The sequence below is a fragment of the Rhinolophus sinicus genome, chromosome 2, assembly GCF_057876585.1.
Source record: "Rhinolophus sinicus isolate RSI-liver-muscle chromosome 2, RSI-T2T, whole genome shotgun sequence".
NCBI classification, from domain to species: Eukaryota; Metazoa; Chordata; class Mammalia; order Chiroptera; family Rhinolophidae; genus Rhinolophus; species Rhinolophus sinicus.
The window spans coordinates 101,246,771-101,272,467 of record NC_142502.1 but is presented as its reverse complement, the minus strand read 5'-3'; the positions used below and the strand labels follow the sequence as shown (position 1 = coordinate 101,272,467).

The 25,697-nt window shown below is 45.3% G+C and overlaps 1 protein-coding gene across 3 annotated transcripts in view; it reads left to right on the top strand.

Annotated features, from left to right (window-relative positions):
- The window catches only part of TBC1D22B (TBC1 domain family member 22B), a 73,656-nt gene that overhangs the window by 17,297 nt on the left and 30,662 nt on the right, over window positions 1–25,697 (top strand). For all 3 annotated transcript variants that reach the window (XR_016020333.1, XM_088795772.1, XM_088795771.1), the window contains 6 exons: window positions 856–1,163; window positions 3,678–3,857; window positions 4,399–4,469; window positions 5,834–5,962; window positions 7,274–7,339; window positions 10,743–10,857. Coding sequence is in view for 2 of the 3 variants with exons in the window: in XM_088795772.1 (XP_088651898.1) it covers window positions 856–1,163; window positions 3,678–3,857; window positions 4,399–4,469; window positions 5,834–5,962; window positions 7,274–7,339; window positions 10,743–10,857 (869 nt within the window). In the remaining variant the exon portion in view is untranslated. The remainder of the gene's footprint in view (window positions 1–855; window positions 1,164–3,677; window positions 3,858–4,398; window positions 4,470–5,833; window positions 5,963–7,273; window positions 7,340–10,742; window positions 10,858–25,697) is intronic.

Below are 25,697 nucleotides of genomic sequence, written 5' to 3'. Positions count from 1 at the left end.
TTCAGGTTATGTTGCCTTACCAGATTAACTCTGAAATCTCAATGGGTTGACACGACAAAGGTTTGTTTCTTGCTCATGTTACCGTGTTTCCCCGAAAATAAGACCTAGTTGGACAACCAGCTCTAATGTGTCTTTTCGAGCAAAAATTAATGTAAGACCCGGTCTTACTTTACTATAATGTAAGACTGGGTCTTTATAATATATAACAGAATAGAATAGAATAGAATAGAATAGAATAGAATAGAATAGAATAGAATAGAATAGAATAGAATAGAATAGAATAGAATGTATAGTATAGTACAATATAATACCGGGTCTCATTAATTTTTGTTCCAAAAGACACGTTAGAGCTGATTGTCAGGCCAGGTCTTATTTTTGGGGAAACAGGGAACACTCGTCCAGAGTGAAATTGGGTGGGCATGGAGGGCAGCCTCTGTGTTCCAGGCTGAGGAGGCATCACCCTCTGGATCCTCTTCCTTTCCCACAGTAGAGGAAAGATTCTAGAGAACACACCCCTGTTCTTTTACACTTGGGCTTGGAAGTGACTGCCTCACTTCTCTCCTCAGCCCATTGGCCAGAGCAAGTCACATGGCCTTGCCTAAGTTCAAGGGCCTGGGAAGGGTAGAGGAGCACAGGGAACATTTGGGGAACACTGCTGTCTTCGCCACATCTGTCTCTGCAGCCTAGACTGGTCTAGATGCATCTAGGTGAGGAGTGGATGTGGGTGTGATTTATCTGGAGACGGTAATGACTGTACATGAGATAGCTGCTAATACTATTGATATTACATTAAGCAAGTAAAGCTGGTACGAGTGGTCAGACCATTCCTTGGTAATCGTGTCTCCTTTCTTAAAGCTTCATTAAAGAACGGTCAAAAGTCAGCGCAGTTCCCCTGAAGAATAAGAAGGCCTCCAGTTTCCATGAGTTTGCCCGGAATACCAGTGACGCTTGGGACGTTGGCGATGATGAGGAAGAGGACTTTTCCTCCCCTCCTTTCCAAACTCTGAACTCAAAAGTTGCTTTGGCCACCGCGGCCCAAGTCCTGGAAAACCACAGCAAGCTGCGCGTGAAACCCGAACGGTGCCAGTCAGCAGCACCGGACACCCCTGCCAGCTACAAGGTCATCAAGTCCAGCAGTGATGCCCAGCTGTCCAGAAATGCCAGTAAGTCTGTCCCGCTGCCCTTCAGAGCCGCAGCCTTCCCAGCGGAGTGCGTTGTAAACCAAAATCATTTGTCTTTAGGGCATCACTCAGATTTTCCAATGGATGATACGTAAGCGAGCGCGAGCCTCAGGTCCGACATCAGGGCGCCTCACTGGGCATGAGCAGCCCTTGCTCCTCCCACCGCAGTGGCTGCCTGGCCCTGCGACCTGGGGCTTCCCTGCCCGACACCAAGGTGCTGCCTGGCAGTCTCTTCTTCCTGTCCCTACACGGGGGTCCAGAACTTTTGTGGTTTGATTGCTTCCCATTGATTGTTTTAGGCCTGGTCAGGTTAAAGAATATTAACTAGGGTCGGCCGGATGGCTCAGTTGGTTAGAGCACGAGCTCTGAATGGCAGGGTTGCTGGTTCGAATCCCACATGGTCCAGTAAGTTGTGCCCTCCACAACTAGATGAGGGATGACTGCTTGGAGCGGATGGGCCTTGGGGAAACACAGTGTCCCCCAATATTCCCAAATAAAATATATTAAAAACAAACAAACAAAAAAAAGAATATTAACTAATGTATTGAAAGTTGTTAGCAGCTGAATTTCACAAACGTCTGGTGCTGTAGGTTGGCCTCCTCATCGTGGGGAACAGCCATGGGCATAAGGGTGTCCTTGTCCTGTTCCTGAGGGACGGGGGTGACATGGGCCTGACGGCCCTGGGTCCCACCAGGTTGGGTGGAGCGGGAGGAGATTCCCCTTCTGTGTCTTCAGGACACTGGCTTCAGTAACTGATGGAGTGATGGTGGCTTTATCAGATGTTTGGGGACCCTCAGGGTATTCTTTTAATATGCATGGCTGTGTTTAATGCTGCCCTAAGGGTTTTATAGAAGCCAGTTCTTCTGAGCTGGATGGGAAATGCCGTCATTCTAGTGAAAGTTACAATAGGACTGGTAAAGGGGAAACAGGAAAGAGAAGCGTGTCAGAGCCCTGGGGCAGGTCCTGGCGCAGGTTCTAAGAGAACGTCTTTTCCATTTTCACACGGAGCACATGGTCATGGAATTACGCTGTAAGGCTCTAAAATCATTCCCCGGTCACTCTCATCGCAGACTCGAGCTCCATCTTGAACCTTCTCAGTGCCGCACCCACGCAGGGGTGTGGTGTTGATCGACCACAGCTGCAGGCTGTGGACAGTCCACGTGGTATTCGGGGTCTCCGGAGGGTGCCGGTGTGAGGAGGCCAGTCCACGGTCCCTGAGGAGCTGCCCTGTGCAGTCGGGAGGGCCCGAGTCTTCCCTCTGGGGTCGCTTCCTTGAGCATGTGTCTGTGAGTCACTGGTATCAGAGGTCACGTCGGCCGGTCTCAGCTCTGCAGTGTGTGGTCTGCGTTTTCCAGGCTTTGGGTCACACTGGGCGTCCGGCCAAGTACCGTGTGGCAGTTGTTTCTGTAAACCTTCTCGTGGCGCTGCTTGTTTCGTAGTCACTGTTTCATTCTTGTTGTGACCACTGCTTTCCAAGGTGCAGGTGAATAAAGGTTATGAAACAGTCATGAAAGGACAGTCAGGATTTAAACTGAGTTTTGTTTGGGGTTGTAAAATAGATAAGGGTTTTGGAGTCAGAAAGATCTAAGGTGGCCTCTCGGCACCCCCTTGTGAATTACTTAACCTCTCTGAGCTGCGGTTTCCACCTCTGTGCAGTAGTGATGACGTCCTACTGTGTGTTGTAAGGATCAGATGAGAGCTATGGAAACGTGACCAGCATGATGCCTTATACACAGTAAGCACTCAGTAAACGCGAGTCCTATGCTGCTCATTCTCCCACCTGCCATCTAGTTTAGAAATGTCTAGAAGCAGGCATAGAGTTCAGCTTGAGTCGTGTTCCTGTTATTTCAGTCACATCCCAGCAGAGTTAAAAGCTGGTTCATGTGGTGTGAAATGTAGGAACACAGAGGAGCTGCAGCCACCCAGAGCGGGATTGCTTTAGGCCAGGACTTCTCAGCCCGTGTGCAGGGCACACAGGTGGGCCAGGGACAGGTTGGAGCTGGGCCAGGGGCAGCTGGGGGGGGCTGGGGCTTCAGGAGAGTCGCCACCTCCTTTCACTGCAGCATGCTTTACAGTGTCATCGTTTCTTATGTGCTCCGTGACGTGGGAAGGGAAGGCAAACACAGCCTTAGACTGGGTGGTCCCCAAACTCAGTTAGGTACCAAGAAAATGTCCAGCTTGGGGTACAAAGAAAACATCTGATTGCCCTCGGGAGTCGCCAAAACAATTCTCAAAGTTGCTGCGGCATCGGAGTCTCTGCTAGCACACAAGGTGCGTGGTATGTGTGGTAAAAATGCAGCCTGGCCTCTGGCAGACAGTGGAGCAGAGCTGATTGTCCCTCCCTGGCTGCCCCTCAGCTGGGCGCCTTCAGGCAACGCGCAGCCTGTCAGCCACTGCTCTGATGGGGGACCCCAATCCTGAACAGGCCGCTGTGAGGTTTCTCAGATTCCATGCTCTTCACACAGTCGCTGCTCTTTCTCTTTCAAATGATCTCAGGTGACACGTGCCTGAGGAACGCACTCCACAAACAACAGTCGCTCCCTCTCCGACCCATCATCCCCCTGGTGGCCCGGATCTCAGACCAGAACGCCTCTGGGGCGCCCCCGATGACTGTCCGGGAGAAAACCCGCCTAGAAAAATTCCGTCAGCTTCTCTCCAGCCACAACACCGACTTAGGTGAGTCCCGGGAGCCTGGGCGAGACAGGACCTCTTGGTGACTGGGATTCTCAGAGACCTGGAAGCTACTGCTCTTTATTCTTCCTTCTTTTACTTTTCCAGCATCTCCTGATCTGGTGCCACTGCAGTGACATGCAGGTATTCAGTCAGACGTATGTTACTAGGATTTAGGGGCCCAATGAGGTGGTACTGGACTCTGGGCCTGTAGACCATAGTGCAGCTACGCTGGTGTTGGTCTCCCCACCTCAGGCGATTGGTATGGAAATCCACACCCACTGGCCTTTCTCTTCCCCTCCAACTCTGATCTCGGAGCTGACTGGGTCTCTGCGGCCGAGTCGTGTCCTTGGCCCCTTGCTGCTCAGGGTGTTGTTTGGGGCTTTTCCCGGTGCTTGTCAGTAGCTGGTGGTGGCGGTTGTGGTCATGGTGACGGTGGCCATCGTCTGACTTGAATGGCGGGAGGCATGAGGAAGTGATGGCTGAGGTTTGTTTTAGGGCATTTGTAGGAAGAGCTAAATCCAACGACGCTGTTATCTGTTTGCAGATGACCTGAGGAAGTGCAGCTGGCCTGGGGTTCCCAGGGAGGTCCGACCTGTGACCTGGAGGCTCCTGTCGGTGAGTTCCGCCCTCTGTGTAGGAAAGCGTGAGCTCACACCACCATTCTTCGCTGATGAGGGCAGTCTGGGCCCGTCAGTCTCACTGCAGAGTCTCTGTGGTCCTACTGGGTGTGACAGAACTGGGGGACCATCCTGCTTCTGTGTGTAAACACACACATCCTTGAGAGTTTATTCCCACACGTGTAGAAGGGCACAAGTTTGTTCCTGTCGTCACACTCTCACTTTCTCACCCCCGAGGAGAAAGAATCTAGGGAGGCCGGGGGATCCCACCCTCGTTTGGGAAGCTCCCACGGTCCCAGTGTTTCACTGCTTTCTCGGTAGGAATAACCGAAGTGATTGAAACACACTTTGCAGCTGTGAGGAGGTAATAAATTGGCCTCCCTCGGAAGCTGCTCTAGTCCCATTTCACTAAAGTACAGTGCGCCAGGCCAGCCACTGCGATAGGGACGCCTGGATTTCCTAAGCCTGTGACATTCATCGCTTACCTAGTAAGGATTTATCGAGGGCCTGCTGTTTGCTAGGCACGGTGCCAGGTGCTGGGAGGGTAGGAGAATGAAGAAACTGAGTCCCTGCCCTCTAGGCACCGCCGTGCAATGGCGCAGAGCTGCCTGCGAGAGGAGGGGTCTCTCCTGATGGCTCCCACCGTCCATCTGGCAACCACATAATCGTTGCCTCTGCCGCTTCTAATGAGTGTGAATGCTATTAAGAGCCGATTTGATGAGAACGGAACAGGCGATGTCAGCAGTGAGAGTGGGATCTAGACCCGGGACAAGAATGAAAGTTGGTCTGGAGCTTTGGCTGGGGGTGGGTGGGGGTGGGGCTGCTGCCAGTTCTGTGTCGGCGTCACAGCTGCTGTGTCACAGGTTCCATTCGGCTTCCTAAGCTGGTCATTCTGAATGTTACCGTGTAAAGAATGGGGAAGCGGCCCAAACTTGCACAGCACATCACTGAGATGTGCCGCAGAGATGGCCCGTCCACGCAGTTCTCTTAAGTACTGCTTTGCGCACACACAGCCCTCAGAGGTCCTGATGTGGGGCCAGTTCCCTCCGACTGACCTGCATTCACTGCTCGACTGCGCCAACTCCGGGAGCTCTGACGCCACCAGCGGTACCAGCCCGAGGGCAGTGCAGGGCGGCGAGTGTAAAGAGCCCGGGAAGCGGGGTCACTGCCCACAGGTGGAGCTTGTTGTGAGGAGCCGGCAGACACTGTGTGGCCCAAACCAGAGCGGGACTGACCCTTGTCCTGCTGGCAGCTTTCCTTCTGTTCCTTTGATAGTTTCCCAGTCACTGCTCAGGCTAAAATGAAAACTGAGGGTCCTCCAGCCAGTGTGTGTCCCCGTCTGACCGGCAGTCCTGTCTGCAGGGCTATCTCCCCGCCAACACCGAGAGGAGGGCGCTGACGCTGCAGCGGAAGCGGGAGGAGTATTTCCGCTTCATCGAGCAGTATTATGACTCTCGGAATGAGGAGCATCACCAGGACACGTACAGACAGGTACCGTCATCCCTGCTGCCTTTTCCTTCCTCGTCCTGACCTCCAGGTGCCCTGGGAGTGCTGTCGGGGGACAGGTGGGTTTTACAAGTCCTCAGGCTGTGGTGTGCTGCTGTGGGGCTGCATTTATTCCTGGGGGTGTGCGGAGTAGGTGTGGGGGGGTCTGGAAAAAAATTTATACCCAAACCAGTTCCCGTCTGTCTAATGAGTCGTTCTGATTTTAGCCCTTTTTAAATAGATATTTTTCCACTGGTCAGTGGCCGTGCTTCTCAAACATAATGTGCATGCAAATCACCTAGGATTTTGATAAAATCCCCCCTGGCAAACCCTAATCAGTAGGTCTGGAGTGAGCCCTTCCCTTCCCATGAGCCCCTGGGTGATGCCAGAGCTGCTGTTTCACAGACGTCACTACGAGCAGAGAGGGTGATGGGAGACGAGGAGAGATGAGATCCCTCAGGAGTGGTGCAGACCCGACTGGGACATCCGTGTGTCCTTCTAGCAGTGGCAGTGCCTGTTCAGCACCCATGTCTGTCTGTCTATCTTCTGGAGCTGTAGTCAGCAGCAGACTTGGCAGGGAGTGTCCCGTGATTGCCCGTAGTGGTCCCCACAGCCTGAAGAAACGTGGAGGGGGCAGAGAGGAGTCTGGAGGCTGCAGAAGAGGGGACAAGACGCAGATCAGCTGTCTACAACGGCCCTGAGAACGGAAGTAGCCCCTGCCGCTGCTAGCATCGTTTCTAGGGTTGTTAGACGGGGCAGTGGGAATCCCAAGGCCAACACCAATGTAGTGACCTCTTTGGTAACAGGAGTCAGAACTTCCGGTGCCAGTTACTGGAGCTCAGCTCCCCTCGGGTTTTCCTCACTTCTTACACGTCATGACTTCATGGGCAGGTTCTCTGGTTCCCTATCCTGGCACGTTTTTGCAGCTGTCAGAGCTCTTTCACTTCTTGCAAACTTGATGAGTAAGATTCAGAAAGAGGGGTACATATTTTGATCACTACACCTGTTAAATGTATCAACTCAGAGTGAAACAGACATCAGAGCAATAGGGAAAAACAGGAGATTCTCTTAGGTTGTGAAGCGTATTGCTTTTTGAGAGAAGTGGTTTTGGAAGGGTTCAGTAAGCTATTGCTGTCATGGAAACGTATTCCAGATGGGCAGGTAGGTTTAACTAGCTTTTTCTTGTATGTCAGTTCTTTTCCAAGATAAATTGTGCTCTCACTCTCACTCCCTTGATTCCTAGTTCTTATTAAGAAAATAACTTCTCAAAAGAACAAACTGGCATTTGTGTTTTTGCACATGGCTTCTCTTTTTCAGATTCACATTGACATTCCAAGGACGAATCCTCTCATTCCATTGTTCCAGCAACCGCTTGTACAGGAGGTGAGGGAAGCACCTAATGTTCTCGGCTCTTCTCCCGTCCTACCTCTGAGGCACCTGTTCTGTGTGGACGTGTGCTAGCACCCTCCGTCCACCACGGGCAGGTTCACGGCTCAGTGATAGTACCCGATACAGAGTTTGGTCCCTTCGGAGCACTTTCTGGTGCATTCTCATTTGATCTGCTAACAAACCTGAGGGCATAGTAGGGACCTGCCCAGAGTTTTGAGGCATCTTGTGACAGAATGAAGACTAGGACCCACATCTTAGAATTCCTGGTGCTGTGTTTGCTCTACTTTATCAAGTTGAGATAATAATTTTTTTTCTACTTGGTAAATATACATAACATGAAATTTTAAATTGTGACCATTTTTAAGTGTACAGTTCACTGATATTACATACATGCCCCTTGTTGTACAACCATCACCACCATCCATCCCTAGACCTTTTTATCTTCCCAAACTGAAACTCTGTACCCATTAAACAATAACTCTCCATTCCCCAGCAATCACCATTCTACTTTCTATCACTATGAGTTAATTATTCTCAATACCTCAAATAAGTAGGATCATACAGTATTTGTCCTTTTGTGTCTGGCTTATGTCACTGAGCATAATATCTTCAAGGTTCATCCGTGTTGTAGCATGTGTCAGAATTTCCGTTTTAAGACTGAATAATATTTCATGTGTATATAACACGTATTGTTGACCCATTCACCTATCAATGGACAGTTGGGTTGCTTCCACCTTTGGGTATTGTAAATATCGCTGCTATAAACATGGGCACCAAATCTCTGTTTGAGTCCCCGTTTTAAATTCCTTTGGGTATAACCCAGAAGTTGAGTTAGTAATGATACTTTGAGACCTAACAAGTTAGCAAAGTACATGGAAGGTCCCAGTGGGACTATTGCCTTTTGCCTGAGCAGTAACTATAATCTCCTTGAGATGAGGTGTTGCCCTTGCATCTTCACAGTAGCTAGGATGCTGGGTTTAAATGCCCTTTGAATTTCCCTTTCAGGTATCCTCATAATAGAGAGGAATGGGGGGTAAAAATAATTTTTTATTAACTTTAGATTATATTCGTAATTCTGTTTAATTATAGATGTTTCTACTGGTGGGATCCCCCATGACTTACCCATCGCGTAAAGAAGATTTTGAGGGTGACACCATTATTTTAGCTCTAAGAGTCCGCTCAAAGGAAGTTAAAAACCGATTCAGGATCCCTCTGTGTCTCTCATACACTTTCCTAGGGCTTAGCCCTGCTCGTTCCTCATTTCAACTTGGAGATGTTCAGATACTTTCACCTGTGCAAGCTTACTCTAAACTTGGAGACAGGGAAAGGAGTTTGTTTAAAAGCCTTCTCCTGCTAGTGGAACCTGAATACAAAGAAGGAAAATCAAAACTTTCCAATTTTTCTTGAATCCCCTTTCCATCTGGCAGATGTAAATGCCAACCAAGGAGCAGAGAACTCAGTAACCCTGAATATTAACACTTGCTCTGCAAACCTGAAAGATACGTGAGCATTAACTATAGCAAGTCAGCATTACCCGCACCAGTAGAAGAGGTGTAGAAAATCCTTCGGGGTTGTCCTCTCCTCTCCTCTCTGCGAGGCAGGACTATCCAGGCTTCTCTGTAGTGACGATGTCATGTCTCCTCTGGTGCCAGGCCGGGTGCTGCCCAATTCCCGTCTCTTTGGCGTCATCCTCACTTGTACAGGGTGAGTGTGTCTGCGATGTGCCATCCTGACTAGGACGTATCGCAGGTCACCTGGTTCTGAATGGCTGGTTCCCACCCCTTGGCCGTTGTTAATGCCAGTCAGCGAGGATTGTGTGTTCACAAGGGGTGATCGGGAGTGTGCAGTAGAAGCCCTGGCAGGTCCTTCAGAAGGACTGACCTGGAGGAGCCTTTAACAGAGACATTCAGACAGACACGCGCCACAGGAGGTGTGAGGAGACAGGGGGGCGGGGCATCCTTGGGAACTTCCTGCACTTGGAGGGTGTAGCTTGAGCTCCACTTTCAAGGGCAGGAGGGGTCATTTAGCAGCAGAGAGGAAATGTGTCGGAGGGCCCCCATGGGAATGTTGGGTCTCACAAAAGTGAGGATGCCACAGCCTTCCCTCAGCCCCAGGGAGCACGTGGGCAGGTCTAGCGGAGGCAGAGAGGCCGCTCCTTCCGGGCAGGGCTTTGTTCTCACTGCTTAGAAGGGCAGGGGTATTGGCAGTGGGAGTTTCTCAGCTCTCTGCCAGCTGGAAGGCAGACTCAACCCCAGCTGGGATACAGCCTTTATTGTCTTTAGGTGCTCAGCTTCTCTCCTACACTAGGCAACCAACTCCAAAACCATACAACCATTTCTCTTTTACTGTTCTCTGGGAGCATTTTTCTCCCTCCACCTGACCTCCAGGAGGGCCTCTTCAGTCTGCCCAGAGCCGGCTGGTTGGGGCTCTACAAAGCCATGTGCTGGGGAGGCCCTGTACTCTCCTGTCCTTGGCATATATTCGCCGTCACCTCTGCCACCCCTCTGGGTGGTTCACAGGGACGTGAGGCAGCCCAGGAGTTGTGGTCAGCAGGATAAGCCAGGGAAGGAGGATTTTCAGGTTGAGAGAAGATCGGGGGAAAGTTCAGACCCCGATGAAAGCAGAGGAGAGTGTAGCTGAATGGGCCAGGATAGACTTTGTAAATGGACCGTACAGAGCTTTTCTCTCTCCCCCTTCTAAGCCTCTGGCCTCTGTGGCTAATACACTTCATTCCAGAGGCTTTGCTGTGGAGGCCCTGGCTGCTGTCTCTGTTCTCAGATTCGCAGCTGGAACTCTCCATGGGATTTGGTTTATGTGACTTCCTGTCCCCAGCAAATGTCCGGGTTGCATCCTGATATGTGAAGTGATTTCCTGCATTTATAGTCTGTCACTAGTTTCTAGTCAAGCAGAGTTAGAACTAAATCTAGATCTAGATCTCCTTCTGTCTCAGCAGGGAGAAAGGAGAGGATGGTAGAAAAGGCATTTCCTCTCTAAATCCTGTAATGACAGAAAGAGATTTAGAAAAGGTGTCAGAACTTAAATGTTCTGACATTTTTCTCCTGGAAATAGAGAAACAGTATCTACAAATGACATCCTGAATTAATGACATCCATTGCAAACCTTTTTCTAAGCCGTTTGTGTTGCCATCCTTTTCCCAATTTTATATCACAGTTACTAGATACTGAAAAGATAAAGGGCAAGAAATGTCTACCCCTGCTTGATAATGATTAGCATCTTAGAAACTATATTTATATACTTCCTTTATCCATAATATTTTAAAATTTTCCCTCCAAATTCTGTAGCCACCCTGAGATAAGTTGTGAGCTAGGTAAATGGAGAGAGGGAGCGTATCCCAATGGTTTAACAGTCATGTCTTCTTTCTTTCTCATTTTCCCAGATCTTCGAAAGAATTCTATTTATTTGGGCCATCCGACACCCTGCCAGTGGGTATGTCCAGGGAATTAATGACCTGGTCACTCCGTTCTTTGTCGTCTTCCTCTCAGAATATGTGGGTAAGAAGCATGAGTACCAAGTTGAACAAGCTCTCGCTCTTATCTTCAGTCTGTTTTTCCCAAGAGTGCAGCCAGTAGACGTTCGTGCTAAAAAGAGGACAGTGGCTGAAGCGTACGCAGCTAAACCTATTTTAACAGGGGTAACAGCCTGGAATTTCCCGCTCGAGGTGGTCACAGATCTCACCTGAAAAGACCTGCTTTGTCATAAGAACGACCACACTGATATATTGTGTTCTGCCATAAACAGATGGTTTGATGGCTTATTTGAGGTCATTTTAGGATTATTTTGAACTTGTCGGAAAGACAGGAATTTGAGATTGTATTAGGTTGGCGCAAAAGTAATTGCGGTATTTGCCATTTTTAATCTTTTAAACCACAGTTACTTTTGCATCAACCTAATACATCAGGCCTTGCCACTTCAGTTCACATGCTGCTTCTTAGGAGCGGGGTGTGGACTTATAAGGAGCAATGGATGTGGCCCCAGAATCTAGCTCACGTTGCAGGTAATGGAACGGACCGAGGAGACCTCCAGCACCTTGATTTCTCCCCTCCTCCCTCGGCTCTTACCCCACCGGGTTCTCGTCACTTTGGATGGAGCCATTAGATGTCACGGTGGCGGTAGATTTCCTTACAGCCCAGCCCCCTCCCCTGGCCGTGTCTAAATTAGGCCGTTAGAAGGACTTGAGGATCTCCCACTGCTTCTGGTTTCCTTAATCACTTGGCTTAGAGATTCACAGGCAAACCCATCTCTCATGGCCTGAGGCTTTGTTCTCTTAGTTAAAGGGAAGCTCGTGTGGGAGTAAGAACACGGAAAGGGTCTTAGAAAACCATCCATCATTATAATCCCCTCATTTCTCAGATGGGTTATAAGATTCCCTGCCTTTTTACTAGTCGCAGAGCGAGGACTAGAACCCTTTTTTTTGGACCCTCGGGTGGTGGATTATTGTGGTTTGTGCAGGAAGCCATTGCAGGGGGCAGGGGGTACTGAGAAGTGGACTAGAGCACAGACCCTTGAAGGTGGAGGGCATGGGAAGTGTCTCACTTGGTTCATCTCATTCATGTTCTCTGATGGGGCTCAAAGGGGTGGTGTTTGGTCTTTCATGAGGCAGGTCTCAAATGTAAGGCAACCGAATGACGTTATCCCCTGTCCCCTGAAGTAGCAGCAACCAGGGCCGCACCGGGAGTGAGGGTGGGAGGTCACTCTGCCAACTCTATCAGGTCATCCTAAGCAAAGGCTGGACTAGTGAAAATTTAGCCACTGAAAGCATATGAATAAAGCTTTTGTAAAGGACTTTTCATTTTCCCTTCACGTAAATAGGTCAGTTCTTGGTGGCAGCCTAATTCTGTGTGTTTAATTTCATTAAGAACAGTGCAGCTGATCTGTTGGATTTTGAGGTAGCTTCTTGCAGTAGCACTTTTGTAAAATAGTGTTAAAGGATGAGCCTAGAAAGGTACTAATCGGTTCATTAATGTACATTTGAAGTCTAAACGCTGGTGTGACATCTTGGTAACACTATTATGCCAATTAGAAATAGTCCTCAGCAGCTGCAGTTCTAGTTGGACATTTAATTCTCTTGTTAGCTGCCATTGGTATTTTGTACCAAATTTGCTTTCCTTTTTTTTTTTTTAGTTTATTGGGGTGACAATTGTTAGTGAAATTACATAGATTTCAGGTGTACAATTCTGTATTACATCATCTATAAATCCCACTATGTGTTCACCACCCAGAGTCAGTTCTCCTTCCATCACCATATATTTGATCCCCCTTACCCTCATCTCCCACCCCCCACCCCCCTTACCCTCTGGTAACCACTAAACTATTGTCTCTGTCTATGAGTTTTTGTTTCTCATTTGTTTGTCTTGTTCTTTTGTTGTTTTTGGTTTATATACCACATATCAGTGAAATCACATGGTTCTCTGCTTTTTCTGTCTGACATTTCGCTCAGCGTTATACTCTCAAGATCCATCCATGTTGTCACAAATGTTCCTATATCATCTTTTCTTACCGCCGAATAATATTCCATTGTGTATATATACCACAACTTCTTTATCCATTCATCTATCGAAGGACATTTTGGTTGTTTCCACGTCTTGGCCACCGTAAACAAAGCTGCAATGAACATTGGAGCACACGTGTCTTTATGGATAAATGTTGTCAGATTTTTTGGGTAGATACCCAGGACAGGGATTGCTGGGTCATATGGTAATTATATTCGTAATTTTTGGAGGAACCTCCACACTGCCTTCCATAACGGCTGCACCAGTCTGCATTCCCACCAACAGTGTATGAGGGTTCCTTTTTCTCCACAGCCTCTCCCACACTTGTTACTATTTGTCTTGTTGATGATAGCCATTCTGACTGGGGTGAGGTGATGTCTCATTGTGGTTTTTATTTGCATTTCTCTGATGATTAGTGATGTTGAACATTTTTTCATGTCTATTTGCCATTTGTATGTCCTCTTTGGAGAAATGTCTCTCCAGGTCCTCTGCCCATTTTTCAATTGGGTTGTTTGTTTTTTTGTTGTTGAGTTGCATGAGTTCCTTGTATATTTTGGATATTAGCCCCTTATCGGAGGCACTGTTTGCAAAAATCTTCTCCCATTCAGTTGGTTGCGTCTTTATTTTGTCGATGGTTTCTTTTGCTGTGCAGAAGCTTTTAAGTTTCATATAGTCCCATTCATTTATTTTAGCTTTTACTTCCATTGCCTTTGGAGTCAAATTCATAAAGTGCTCTTTGAACCCAAGGTCCATAAGTTTAGTACCTATGTTTTCTTCTATGCAGTTTATTGTGTCAGGTCTTATGCTTAAGTCTTTTATCCATTTTGAATTAATTTTGGTACATGGTGACAAATAGCAGTCCAGTTTCATTCTTTTGCACATGGCTATCCAATTCTCCCAGCACCATTTATTGAAGAGGCTGTCTTTGCTCCATTGTATGTTTTCAGCTTCTTTGTCAAAAATTGTCTGTCCATATTTATGTGGTTTTATTTCTGGGTTCTCAATTCTATTCCATTGGTCTATGTGTCTGTTTTTCTGCCAATACCATGCTGTTTTGATTATTGTAGCCCTGTAGTACAAGCTAAAGTCAGGAAGTGTGATGCCTCCATTATTGTTCTTTTTTCTTAAGATTGCTTGGGCTATTCAGGGTCTTTTGTGGTTCCAAACAAATCTGATGGTTTTTTGTTCTGTTTCTTTAAAAAATGTCATTGGGATTTTGATGGGGATTGCATTAAATCTGTATATTGCTTTGGGTAATATGGCCATTTTAACTATGTTGATTCTTCCAATCCATGAGCATGGAATGTCTTTCCATTTCTTTGTGTCTTCTTCAATTTCTTTCAAAAATGTCTTATAGTTTTCAGCATATAGGTCTTTCACATCCTTGGTTAAGTTTATTCCTAGGTATTTTATCCTTTTTGCTACAATTGCAAAAGGAATGGTTTTTTGTATTTCTTTTTCTGAGATTTCATTGTTAGTATATAGGAAAGCAATGGACTTTTGTACGTTGATTTTGTAGCCAGCAACTTTACTGTATTCGTTAATCGTTTCTAATAGCTTTTTGGTGGAGTCTTTAGGGTTTTCTATGTATAGCATCATGTCATCTGCAAAGAGTGATAATTTAACTTCTTCATTCCCAATTTGGATGCCTTTCATTTCTTTCTCTTGCCTGATTGCTCTGGCGAGGACTTCCTACACTATGTTGAAAAGCAGAGGTGATAGGGGACAGCCCTGTCGTGTTCCTGAACGTAGAGCAAAGGGCTTCAGGTTTTCACCATTAATTATGAAATTAACAGAGGGCTTGTCATATATGGTCTTTATTATGTTAAGGTATTTTCCTTCTATACCTATTTTATTAAGTGTTTTAATCATAAATGGATGTCGTATCTTGTCAAATGCTTTTTCTGCATCAATTGATATAATCATATGATTTTTGTCCTTTATTTTGTTTACGTGATGTATCACGTTGATGGATTTGCGGATGTTGAACCATCCTTGTGCCCCGGGGATGAACCCCACTTGGTCGTGATGAATAATCTTTTTAATGCATTGTTGGATTCGATTTGCTAGAATTTTATTTAGGATTTTTGCATTTGTATTCATCAGAGATATTGGTCTGTAGTTTTCTTTATTTGTGCTGTCCTTACCAGGTTTTGGTATCAGGGTAATGTTGGCCTCATAAAATGAGTTAGGGCGTACTGTCTCTTCTTCAGTTTTTTGGAAGAGTTTGTGCAGAATTGGTATTAGATCCTCTTTGAAGGTTTGGTAGAATTCACTAGTGAAGCCATCTGGTCCCGGACTTTTGCTTTTGGGAAGGTTTTGGATGACTGATTCAATTTCGTTACTGGTGATCGGTCTGTTTAGATTTTCCAGTTCTTCATGGTTCAGCCTTGGAAGGCTATATGTTTCTAAGAACTTGTTCATGTCTTCTAGGTGATTGAATTTGGTCGCATATAGTCCTTCATAGTATTCTTGGATGATCCTTTGTATTTCTGTGGTATCCGTGATACCTTCCCCTTTTTCGTTTCTGATTTTATTTATTAGTATCTTCTCTCTTTTTATCTTAGTGAGTCTAGCCAAGGGTTTGTCAATTTTGTTAATCTTTTCAAAGAACCAGCTCTTTGTCACATTAATTTTTTCTATTGTCTTTTTGTTCTCTATTTCATTTAGTTCTGCTCTGATTTTTGTTATTTCCTTTCTTCTGCTGACCTTGGGTTTCACTGGTTCTTCTTTTTCTAGTTCTTTAAGGTGTAACATGAGGCTATTTATTTGGGAGTTTTCTTGTTTCTTGAGATAGGCCTGTAATGAGATAAATTTCCCTCTTAAAACTGCTTTCGCTGCATCCCCAAAATTTTGGTAGGATGTATTTTCATTGTCATTTGTTTCTGTGTATCTTTTGATCTCTCCTCTAATTTCTTCTTTGACCCAGTCCTTCTTTAAAAGTATGTTGTTTAATCTCCATGTATTTGTTTTTTCCGGCTTTCTTTTTACAGTTGATATCCAATTTCAAAGCCTTGTGATCAGAGAATATGCATGGTATGATTTCAATCTTCTTAAATTTGTTGAGACTGATTTTATGTCCCAATATATGGTCTATCCTTGAGAATGTTCCGTGTACACTAGAAAAGAATGTATAGTCTGATGTTTTAGGATGAAGTGCTCTATAAATGTCAATTATGTCCATTTCATGTAATGTGTCATTTAGGGCTACTATTTTGTTATTTATTTTCTGTTTGGATGATCTATCCATAGCTGTCAATGATGTATTTAAGTCCCCTAGTATAATTGTGTTTTGGTCAGTTTCTCCCTTTAGTTCTGTTAGTAGTTGCTTCGTGTATTTCGGTGCTCCCTGATTGGGGGCATAAATATTGATGACTGTTATGTCTTCTTGTTGTACAGTCCCCTTCACCATTATGAAATGTCCATCTTTATCTCTTGTTATCTTTTTCACCTTGAAGTCTGTTTCATCTGATATCATTATGGCTACACCTGATTTTCCCTGGGTACCATTTGCTTGGAGTGTCAATTTCCACCCTTTCACTTTGAGTCTATGCTTGTCCTTGTAGCTGAGATGTGTCTCTTGGAGACAGCATATGGTTGGGTTTAGTTTTTCGATCCAATCTGCTACCCTGTGCCTTTTTATTGGTGAGTTCAGTCCATGTACATTTAGGGTGATTATTGATATGTGAGGATTTCCTGTCATTCTATCTTTAGTTTTCTGGTAAGGCTGTGTCTCCATTGTTTCTTTGCCTTTTTGTTGTTGTCTATTATTTCTGTGTGGTGGTATTCTATGATGTTTCCCTCTGTTTCTTCTTTTATTTCAGTATATATTTCAGTTCTGGATTTTTTTTGAGTGGTTACCCTTAAGTTTATGTAAAAGAAATTTTGATATTTAAAGTATTCCATTTTCTTCAGCACGCTTACTTTCTCCATTCCCATATTCCGGTTCAGGCCTTTACTCTCCCCCTTTTTGAGTTGTGGTTGCCACAAATTGTCCCTGTTGATGGTGGTCGAATAGCCTCCTTTAGTATTTCTTATAGTGCAGGTTGTGTATTAGAAAATACCCTCAGCTTCTGTATGTCTGGAAAGGTCTTTATTCCTCCTTCATATCTAAAGGATATCTTTGCTGGATATATTATTCTTGGCTCATAATTTCTCTCTTTCAATAGTTTGAATATTTGGTTCCATTCCCTCCTGGCTTGTAGAGTTTCTGCTGAAAAATCTGATGATAATCTAATGGGATTTCCTTTGTATGTTACCGTCTTCTTTTCCCTGGCTGCCTTGAGGATTCTTTCTTTGTCGTTGATTTTAGACAACTTCAATACAATGTGCCTTGGAGAAGGCCTGTTGGGATTGAGGTAATTAGGTGTTCTATTTGCTTCTTGGATTCGAGAATCCAGTTCTGTCCACAAGTTTGGGAAGTTCTCATCGATAATTTGTTTGAATATGTTCTCTGTTCCCTTCTCTCTTTCTTCTCTTTCTGGTATGCCCATTATTCTTATATTGCTCTTTCTGATGGAGTCAGAAAGTTCTTGTAGAGTTCTTTCATTTCTTTTCAGTCTCAAGTCTCTTTCTTCTTCCATCTGTGTCATTTCCAGGTTTCTATCTTCGATGTCACTGATTCTTTCCTCCATCTGGTCAACTCTACTACCTAAGTTGGTTATTTCATTCTTAATTTCTTCTATTGAGTTCTTAATCTCCAGAAATTCTATTTGGTTCTTTTTAAAAATTTCTATCTCTTTTGTAAAATGCTCGTGCTGTTCTTTGATTGTGTTCCTGAGTTCATTAAACTGCCTTTCTGTGTTTTCTTGCATCTCGTTGAGTTTTTTCAGAACTGCAATCTTGAATTCTCTGTCATTTAAGTCACATATTTCCATATCTTTAAATTCCTTTTCTGGAGACTTTTCACTTTCTTTCTGAGCTATCTTGTTACCTTGGTTATTCATGGCAATTACTGATTTACTATTTCTCTTCCTAGACATCTACAAGAGTGGCTTCTGCAACAGGTTGATAGGAAGAGGTCTTTCTTTGGTTTTCCAGTACTTATTGGTAGAATGTTTTATTTTTTCTCCGACTGCAGCCTTTTTTTTCTCTCTCACACGGTAGTGCTATGTTTTCTCTGCACTATTCCAGCTTCTCACACAATGGGGGGATTCCCTGGGAGACGGGCTTCTCCTCTGTTTATAGTTCGCCTAGGTCACAGAGCACAGTGTCCGTGTGGGTATGCAGAGAGCTTTTGAAGTTCCTAAGCTCTTCCTGCATTGTATTCAGCACCCGTATGTTTCAGCAGTTCTGTTTACTCCTGCAGGGATCCGCCCAGGTAGGTGGGGTCAGGGGTGGGGTGAGTTGTGAGAGGTGGCCCAGAGCAATGGCAGCGACCACCACCACAGCCGGTCCTGCCTCCACCGCTCCCTCCCCTTTGCCAGAACTAATTGGGCTGCAAATCTGTGTCTGCCGTCCACAGTTCTCAGAACAGCAAATATTCCGTTCTTTTGATCTGACACGGCTACTGTTCCACTTCTAGCATCGGGCAGGTGGGGGTGGGGCGAGCTCTGGGAGGGGAGGGAGGGGGCGCCTAGTCTCAGTGCCTAAGGCTTCCGTTCTCTGCTGGCAGTGAGGGCTTAAACCGCTGTTTTCAGCCTTCTTCTCTCAGTCTTTTCTCCGAGGTCTCTGCCGTGAGCGTTGGGTTCAGCCGTGTTATATGCTGCCCCCTCAGCCCTGTGGGCCACAAGTGGAGCCCTTGCAGTCCGAGTTCTTCCCTCTCCCGCAGCTGCGGTAGTTCCGGGAAGCAGCGAGCTCGGAGCACTGAGCTAGGTCTGCGTCCTGCGCCCGCGCGGCTCCATCTCCGCGCACTTCTCCGTTTCCTCCTCCCCCACTTGCACGAATCTCCCACCTGTAGGTGATTTCAGTAGTGGACCTCTTCGTCTTGGCTGTCTGCTGTGCAGGGAGTCCTTTGTGGAGTTTTTGTTGTTCGATTCGTTGTAAATTCCAGGGGAGCTTTACATAGGCTCACCTCACGCTGCCATTTTGATGACTTGCTTTACTTTCTTGTCACCTCTAGCGCAAAACGGGCAGTGAGGGTGTGAGAAGGGGCGGCGTTGGGTTAGATTTAAGAAAGAAAGAAACAAAGACTTAATGCAGTTAAATCTTAGAAGGCCAGGGAGTCCCGCAGTCAACAGAGACTGGAGCCCCAAACCGGGCCGACTGGTGGCTTTTATTGATAATCATACAAGGAAGTGGTATTGTTTTTTACACAGTCTGTGAGACTCATCCATCATATCACAAAAGTGAATCAAACCAATTTTCTTTGTCCCCAAGCAGCCGGAGCGGAAAGTCTTATGATGACTTAGGTGAGGTATGCACCTCCCTGGGGGGCAAGTCTCTCCTGTTGTAACCATTTCCCTGAGATAAATGGAGGGAGCTGATCTTTATTGCCCTCATGACTTCTCTCGCAATCAGGTGAGAGAGGAAAGCCAGAATTAGTAATGGCTTTTCCCAGTCAGGGGGAAAGGGAGGCAAGGCTCCTTCACGGATCTTCTAAGGCAGTTTGTCGTGCGGGAGACCCTGATCGCTGCGCCATTTGTCGTGCGGGGCGGCCTGCGGGGTCTCTGGTCCCGCTCCCCACATAAGAACGCAGGATACGGTGAGGCCAACAAGGAACACCCACGGAGCCATAGGTAGGGGAGCCATACCACCACGGTCTCACTGGAGGCTGGGCCCACCGGATGCCGACCTGCCGTCCGCTTTTCCGCCGACCGACCGACCGACGACTCTTCTCCACTCTCTCCTCTGTTCTTCTCTCTCGGCTCTCCTCTTCCGCTCTCCTCGGCCCTCCTCTTCCGCTCTCCTCGGCTCTGCTCTGCTCCTCGGCAATCCTCCGTAGTCGCAGCAGTTATACCAACGGCCAGTTGGCTAACCGGCCACAGCCAACGGCCAATCAGCCACAGCCGACGGCCATTCACCACCGAGCCAGTACCCCTTCACGTGAGGCCGAGAGCCTGTAAACTACTCTCTGGGGCTCTGTCCCCACACAGTTCATTGGGGGTCCCCACTCGGTTCGGCCTAGCTTAGGTTGTATCTCACTTGAGATATCTTACCCGTCTTTGGCTGCAAACCATCTTTTGGGGACCAGACAGAGAGATATAAGATGTAAAATATTGAGATAAGCAAAGTCCCAAAAAGGCTCAGTATCACAGATTTTTCTTCCCTCAAGGAAAGACATGGGGGGACTGTCGGCTAGGCTGCTGTGTGACAACACTTTCTGTAGGTGTCCATCCCGTTACTGCCTCACCCCCGTCAGCCCCACCAGCACTGTGCCTGTTTCTGTGATTGATGTGACTGCGTTCTGTTCTCGGCAGTTGGTTTGTCAGCCCCACCTGCTGCCCAGTGAAACCATGTGCAATGCAGCGTGGGTCCCTCTGCCCTTCCCTCGCACAGAAGCCTTTCGTGGCACGGCTGCACTCAGTGTCACCTCTGCCACAGACTTCTGATTATCTTCTCCCAGACCTAGGAAGATGGGGGGCACCCATTTTTTGCAAAAATTTTAATAATGTTAAGTTTCAAACATATGTAAAAGGAAAAAAAAATACCGTAAATCCTCATATACTTATCATCCAACTTCAACAACCAGTCTTGTTTCAACAGTATCTCTATCCATTTTCCATTCCCCTCAGCTTTGTGAATTACTTGGTTGCAAATCTCAATATCAAGCATCATGTAATTTCATCCATAAATATTTCCATATGTATCTCTAGAAAATAATGATTAAAGAAACCCACAGCCATAGTGCAATTATTATATCTAACAAGTAATAATAGTGCCGTAATAGAATCTCATATACAACAGTATTCAGGTTTTCCTGATTCTCATAAATGTGTTTAACAGCTTGAATCGGGATCCAAATCAAGTCCACACACTCTAACTGGTTGACATGTCTCATCAGTTCCCATCCTTCTCTCTTGTCCTTAGAACTTTGCAGTGTTAGCCCTTGTTTTTCCAGTTTTCAGCCTAGGGCTTTGCCGTACCAAGCAGCAATACCACCCTGATTTTTAAAGCACTTTACCATTTGCAAAGTACTCTGACATACCTGGATTCATTTAGTAGACCCCGATATCTCTTTAAGGTAGATGCATCAACCCAATTTCCAGGTGAGAAAGATCTAAGGCTCAGAGATTTAACGAGTTTTCCCAACCCAAACCCAGGTCTTCTGACCTTAATACCTGTGATCTTTATATGACTTGGTGGTTAGACCCATCTCAGGTTAGACCCATGTCCTTGGACCTCTAATGACTCTCTTTACTCCATTCTGTGCTGCAAAGCAGGCAGGATATTTCTTACTGCTCCTTGTCTTAAAGTAAAGAAAACTTGCAGAAGGACATGCTCATTAAAAAAATCAAACAATTTAGAAGTGTTATTACCCTACCTCCACCCCCGACCACCAGAGATCTCTACCACTATTGACCTTTTGGTGTGTGTGTGTTTCCAGACCTTTTCCTGCGTGTGGATACACCTACATAGATTATTTTTCTTTGCTATGTTCAGGAAAATGGGATCAAACTAGCCATACTTTTTTATATCTTCCTTTTTTTCATTGACAGATACTGTGGCCAGCTTTCTAAGTCTGCACATATCGATCTGCCTCATCCTTTTCAGCAGTTACATTTATTTCCATAATAAGGCTTTACTGTAGTTTATTTAAAAATTCTTCTATAGAAGGACATTTAAATCATCTATAATTTTTAGGTGTTATAAATAGCATTGCAATGAATATCCTTGTACATATTTTCTTGTGCATTTGGGTTAAAATACATATTTCTTGAAAGAGAGTCCCTAGAAGTGAAATTGCTAGTCCCCCGGCACACCAAATAGGCGCTGCTAAATTACACTCCAGGAAAGTTTGCCCCAGTTTACACTCCAACCGCTGATGTTTGAGAGTACTTTTCTTCACATCCTTAACAAAACTGGGCCTCTTAATCAAATAATTTACCAATCTGGCAAATAAACTATTTTTGTTTCAATTTTTATTTCTTCTTGCTCATCAGTGAGGTTATTTTATGTATTAGCATTTGTTTATTTTGTGATCTGCTGGTTCAAACCCAGTTTTTTCTATTGGGTTTTTGGTCTTGTTATTTTGTAACAGCTTTTTGCATTTTAGATATGTTCATTGTTAATCTGGTATATGTTAAAAATAGCTTAAACCATATGAAATTGCTACGTGGCAGGGAATAAAGTGACTAAGATGACAGACTTTGGCCCTGCCCTTGTGGCTCCTCCCACCTAGTGGGGGTGAGGGTGGCTCAGAAACAAGTAAATAAGTCACTGCAATGTGTGAGGGGGACACGAAGGAAATAATCTCCTCCTTTATGGCTTTTGGATTTGGTATCTTGCTTAGGAAGACTTTCCTTCCCCACCCCAATATTATAAAAAATACTCTCCCATATTTTCTTCTAATACTCCCGTGGGTTTGGTTTTACATTTAGCTTTTTAAATTTCATTAGTAATTTATTTTCCTGTGGGTAGGGATTGAGATTTAGTTACTGTTCTAACTGGATAATTTTTGTTTCAACACCGTTTATAAGGAGCACATCCTTTCTTCACTGATGTGAAATCCCTCCTCATAATATAATATAAATTCCTTTACTTCCATGGTTCTACTTATTTCTGTTCTATTTATCTCTGTTTCTATGCAAGTATCACATGGCTTGGATTTTTGAGCTTTATAGTGTGTTTTATTATTAGTCCTGGACCAGTCACTTCCATCACCCTTTCTAAAAACTTGTCTTGGCTCTTCTTCCAGATGGACTTTAGAGTCAACTTGCCAAATTCAAGAGATAGGGAACCCTTTAGCATTTTTATTAGAGTTGCAGTAAATTTACAAATTAAGTTTTGTGGTGTGTTTTTTTTTATAGTAGCTTTATTGAGATGTAATTAATATACTGTACAATTCACCCATATAAAATGTACAGTTCAATAGTTTTTAGTATATAGAGTTGTGTAAGCATCTCCACAATTTTAGAATATTTTTATCACCCCAAAATAACCTCTGTACCCTTTAGCCATCAGCCCCAAGACCCCCATCCCCTCTGCCCCTAGGCAATTGCTAATCCACTTTATGTCTCTTTGGATTTGCCTTTTCTGGATATTTCATAAAAATGGAATCATGTTATATGTCGCCTTTTGTGTCTGGCTTCTTTCACTTAACATAATTTTTTTATGTTTAGTTCACTTTTATTATCACTTTTATTATCTCTTCTAAACATAATCATTACGCAACACTTCCAACAGGAGAATCTGAGGGTAAGCTCTGACTTAGTCTTTAGAAGACAGGTTTGAGATTTAGGAATCTAGCACATAGAAGTTCAGCTTTTGGTATCATCCTCCACACAGAGTACATGGTTTTTACTCTACTTTTTAAGGTAAAGACAGATAAATCCCAAATGACCTTGGCATTTAGAACAACATTAATGATTTATCTGTTAATTTACCACTTCAGCTCTCTGATTCTTTGCATCCGAGTTGGATACTCTGTTGAATAATGAGCCACCTCTTAAAGATGCAGAGTCTTCCAGAGCACACAAGGTGTGGCTAAAACATCAGGAATGGACAATTACAAGTCTCAGTAAGGCTGGTTTAGCCACCTCCAGATGTCTCACCTAAGAATGTCCGTGTACAGTTAGTACATGGAAAACACTTCTGAGCCTCTGCGATGGTTATCAGGCTTTATGGATGGTTAACACCAAAATAATAATAGCTACCATTTATTTATTCACAAAAGAATGCTTACCATGTGTGTGCGAAAGCCTTGTTAATCATTATTTTATTTAATCCTCACAATAATCCTGTGAAGTAGGTACTATCATTATCCCCATTTCATAGGTAAACAAAAACAAACTAAGGATTCGAGACATTAAATACCTTGCCCAAAGTCAGATGACCAAAAAGTTTGGGAGCCATTATTTAAATACAATTCGCTTAACATATTTGTAAGTTTCATCCGTGTTGTAGCAAGTGTCAGTACTTCATTCCTTTTTAAGGTCAAATATTTCATTGAATGGATATACCACACTTTATCTGCTCCTCCGTTGATGGTCATAAATTAAGTTTCAAAGAAAAAAGTCATACAGACTTCTCCCCAGCCCCAAGGTCTTTCTTGAACATAGATACAACATTGTTTGTGACCTTCAAGAATAAGTCTCTTGTCTGAGTAACAACGCTTCTTTTTAACGCTTCTCTCATGGCATCACATCCTCACAGGGCAGCTGCTGGAAAAGGTGTTTTGCTGTGACCTTTCTGCTGTGACACTCCCTCGTACAGGAGGCCCCAGGTATCCTTGCCCATGGAACAGGCCAGGCGTTGCCCTCGGCATCCTGGGCAGTCTCAGCAGGCAGCCTCCCCACTCCGCCCCATCGCACTGAGCTATAACGTGGAGGACCTGCCCTCGCAAAGCTGTGGGATCCTCATGTCACTAGGCCACCGGCCTCTCTCCCACGTCCTCCCTCCTCTGTCCTCTGTCATTTTTATAACTTCCTACCTGAGCTTGCTTTATGCTTTGTGTTATGTTTTTTATAAAATAGTTGAAAACAGGGAGATCCAGTGAGTGCCCTCTGAGTTGGCAGAGAAGTTTTCTATGGCTAGTCCAGCCCCCACACGGCTTCTACTGCAGCCAGCTGTTCACAGAGAGGTGGGTCGCTATGGGTAAGCCCGCTGTCTGGGTCCAGGGGTGACAGTGCTAGAGGGTCACCCCTGGGGAGATACGGTCTCTGGGCTGCGATCCCTGGGACTGCAGAATACCTCTAGTCTCTAATCTACAAAACCTTTTGGGCATAGATGATATTATTGATCTATTTAAGTGACACATGGGAGGAAATCATGTAGAAGAGTGAGGCTCGTGACATGTCCTATTCTCAAAAGAAGAGTGGTGCCTCGTGATTTCAGTACAAATGAAACACTGAGTATCAAACAACTCTCCCTCTTCTCGTCCACATGAAGCAGTTCAGTAGGGTTTTCATTTCAGCTTCTATTAGAAGCACATTGGCACACAAAGCACAAAGGCTTTCCCCTTCCTCTGACCCATGTATCCAGTTCCCTGTGTGACATTTCCACTTTTCATGGACAATCAGGATTGGCTGTATGTGACAGGGAACCCCAAATACCTGAAGTATCTTAAGCAAGAGAGAAAAGCTTATTTCTCTCACATGAAAAGTCAAGAGGTAATGAGTGCAGGGCTGTGTGCCGCTCCGGTATGTCAGGGCCCAGACTCCTTCCTCCTGTTCCTCTGCCATTCTCAGGGCGTGGTTTCCCTCTCATGGTCCACAATAGCTGTGTGCTCTGCCATCACATCTGTATTCCAGCCAGTCTGAAGGAGGAAAGGGAGAAAGGCATACTCCTTCCGTTTAAGGACACTTCTGAAGGGCATGATGCTTGGGTTTGAATCTCTGTCTGAACTCAGTCTTACGGTCATAACTATCTGTAAGTGAGGCTGGAAAACATAGTCTGTGTCCCAAGTGGTCAGTACCCTCAGGGTGCTACCAGCAGGGAGGAAGGGGCACAGTTATGTGTGGACAGCTGGCATCCTTGCCACCCTCAGGCTCCTGAGACACAGTGTTTGACTAACTCCTCCCCACGCACAGCCACCCTTTTCTCTCAGCAGCATTTCCTGTCACCTAAGTCGGAAATGCCAAGAATGAGTCCTTTGTCTCACGCTTCCATACCCAATCAGGTACAAAGCTCTGATGATTTTATGTCCTAAACATTCCTTGAAATTTCTTCCCTCTCCATTCATCCTACGACTGTCCTAGGTCAGGCCTGGGTTGCTGAAATGGCCAGGTGTCTGTTCCCATCTC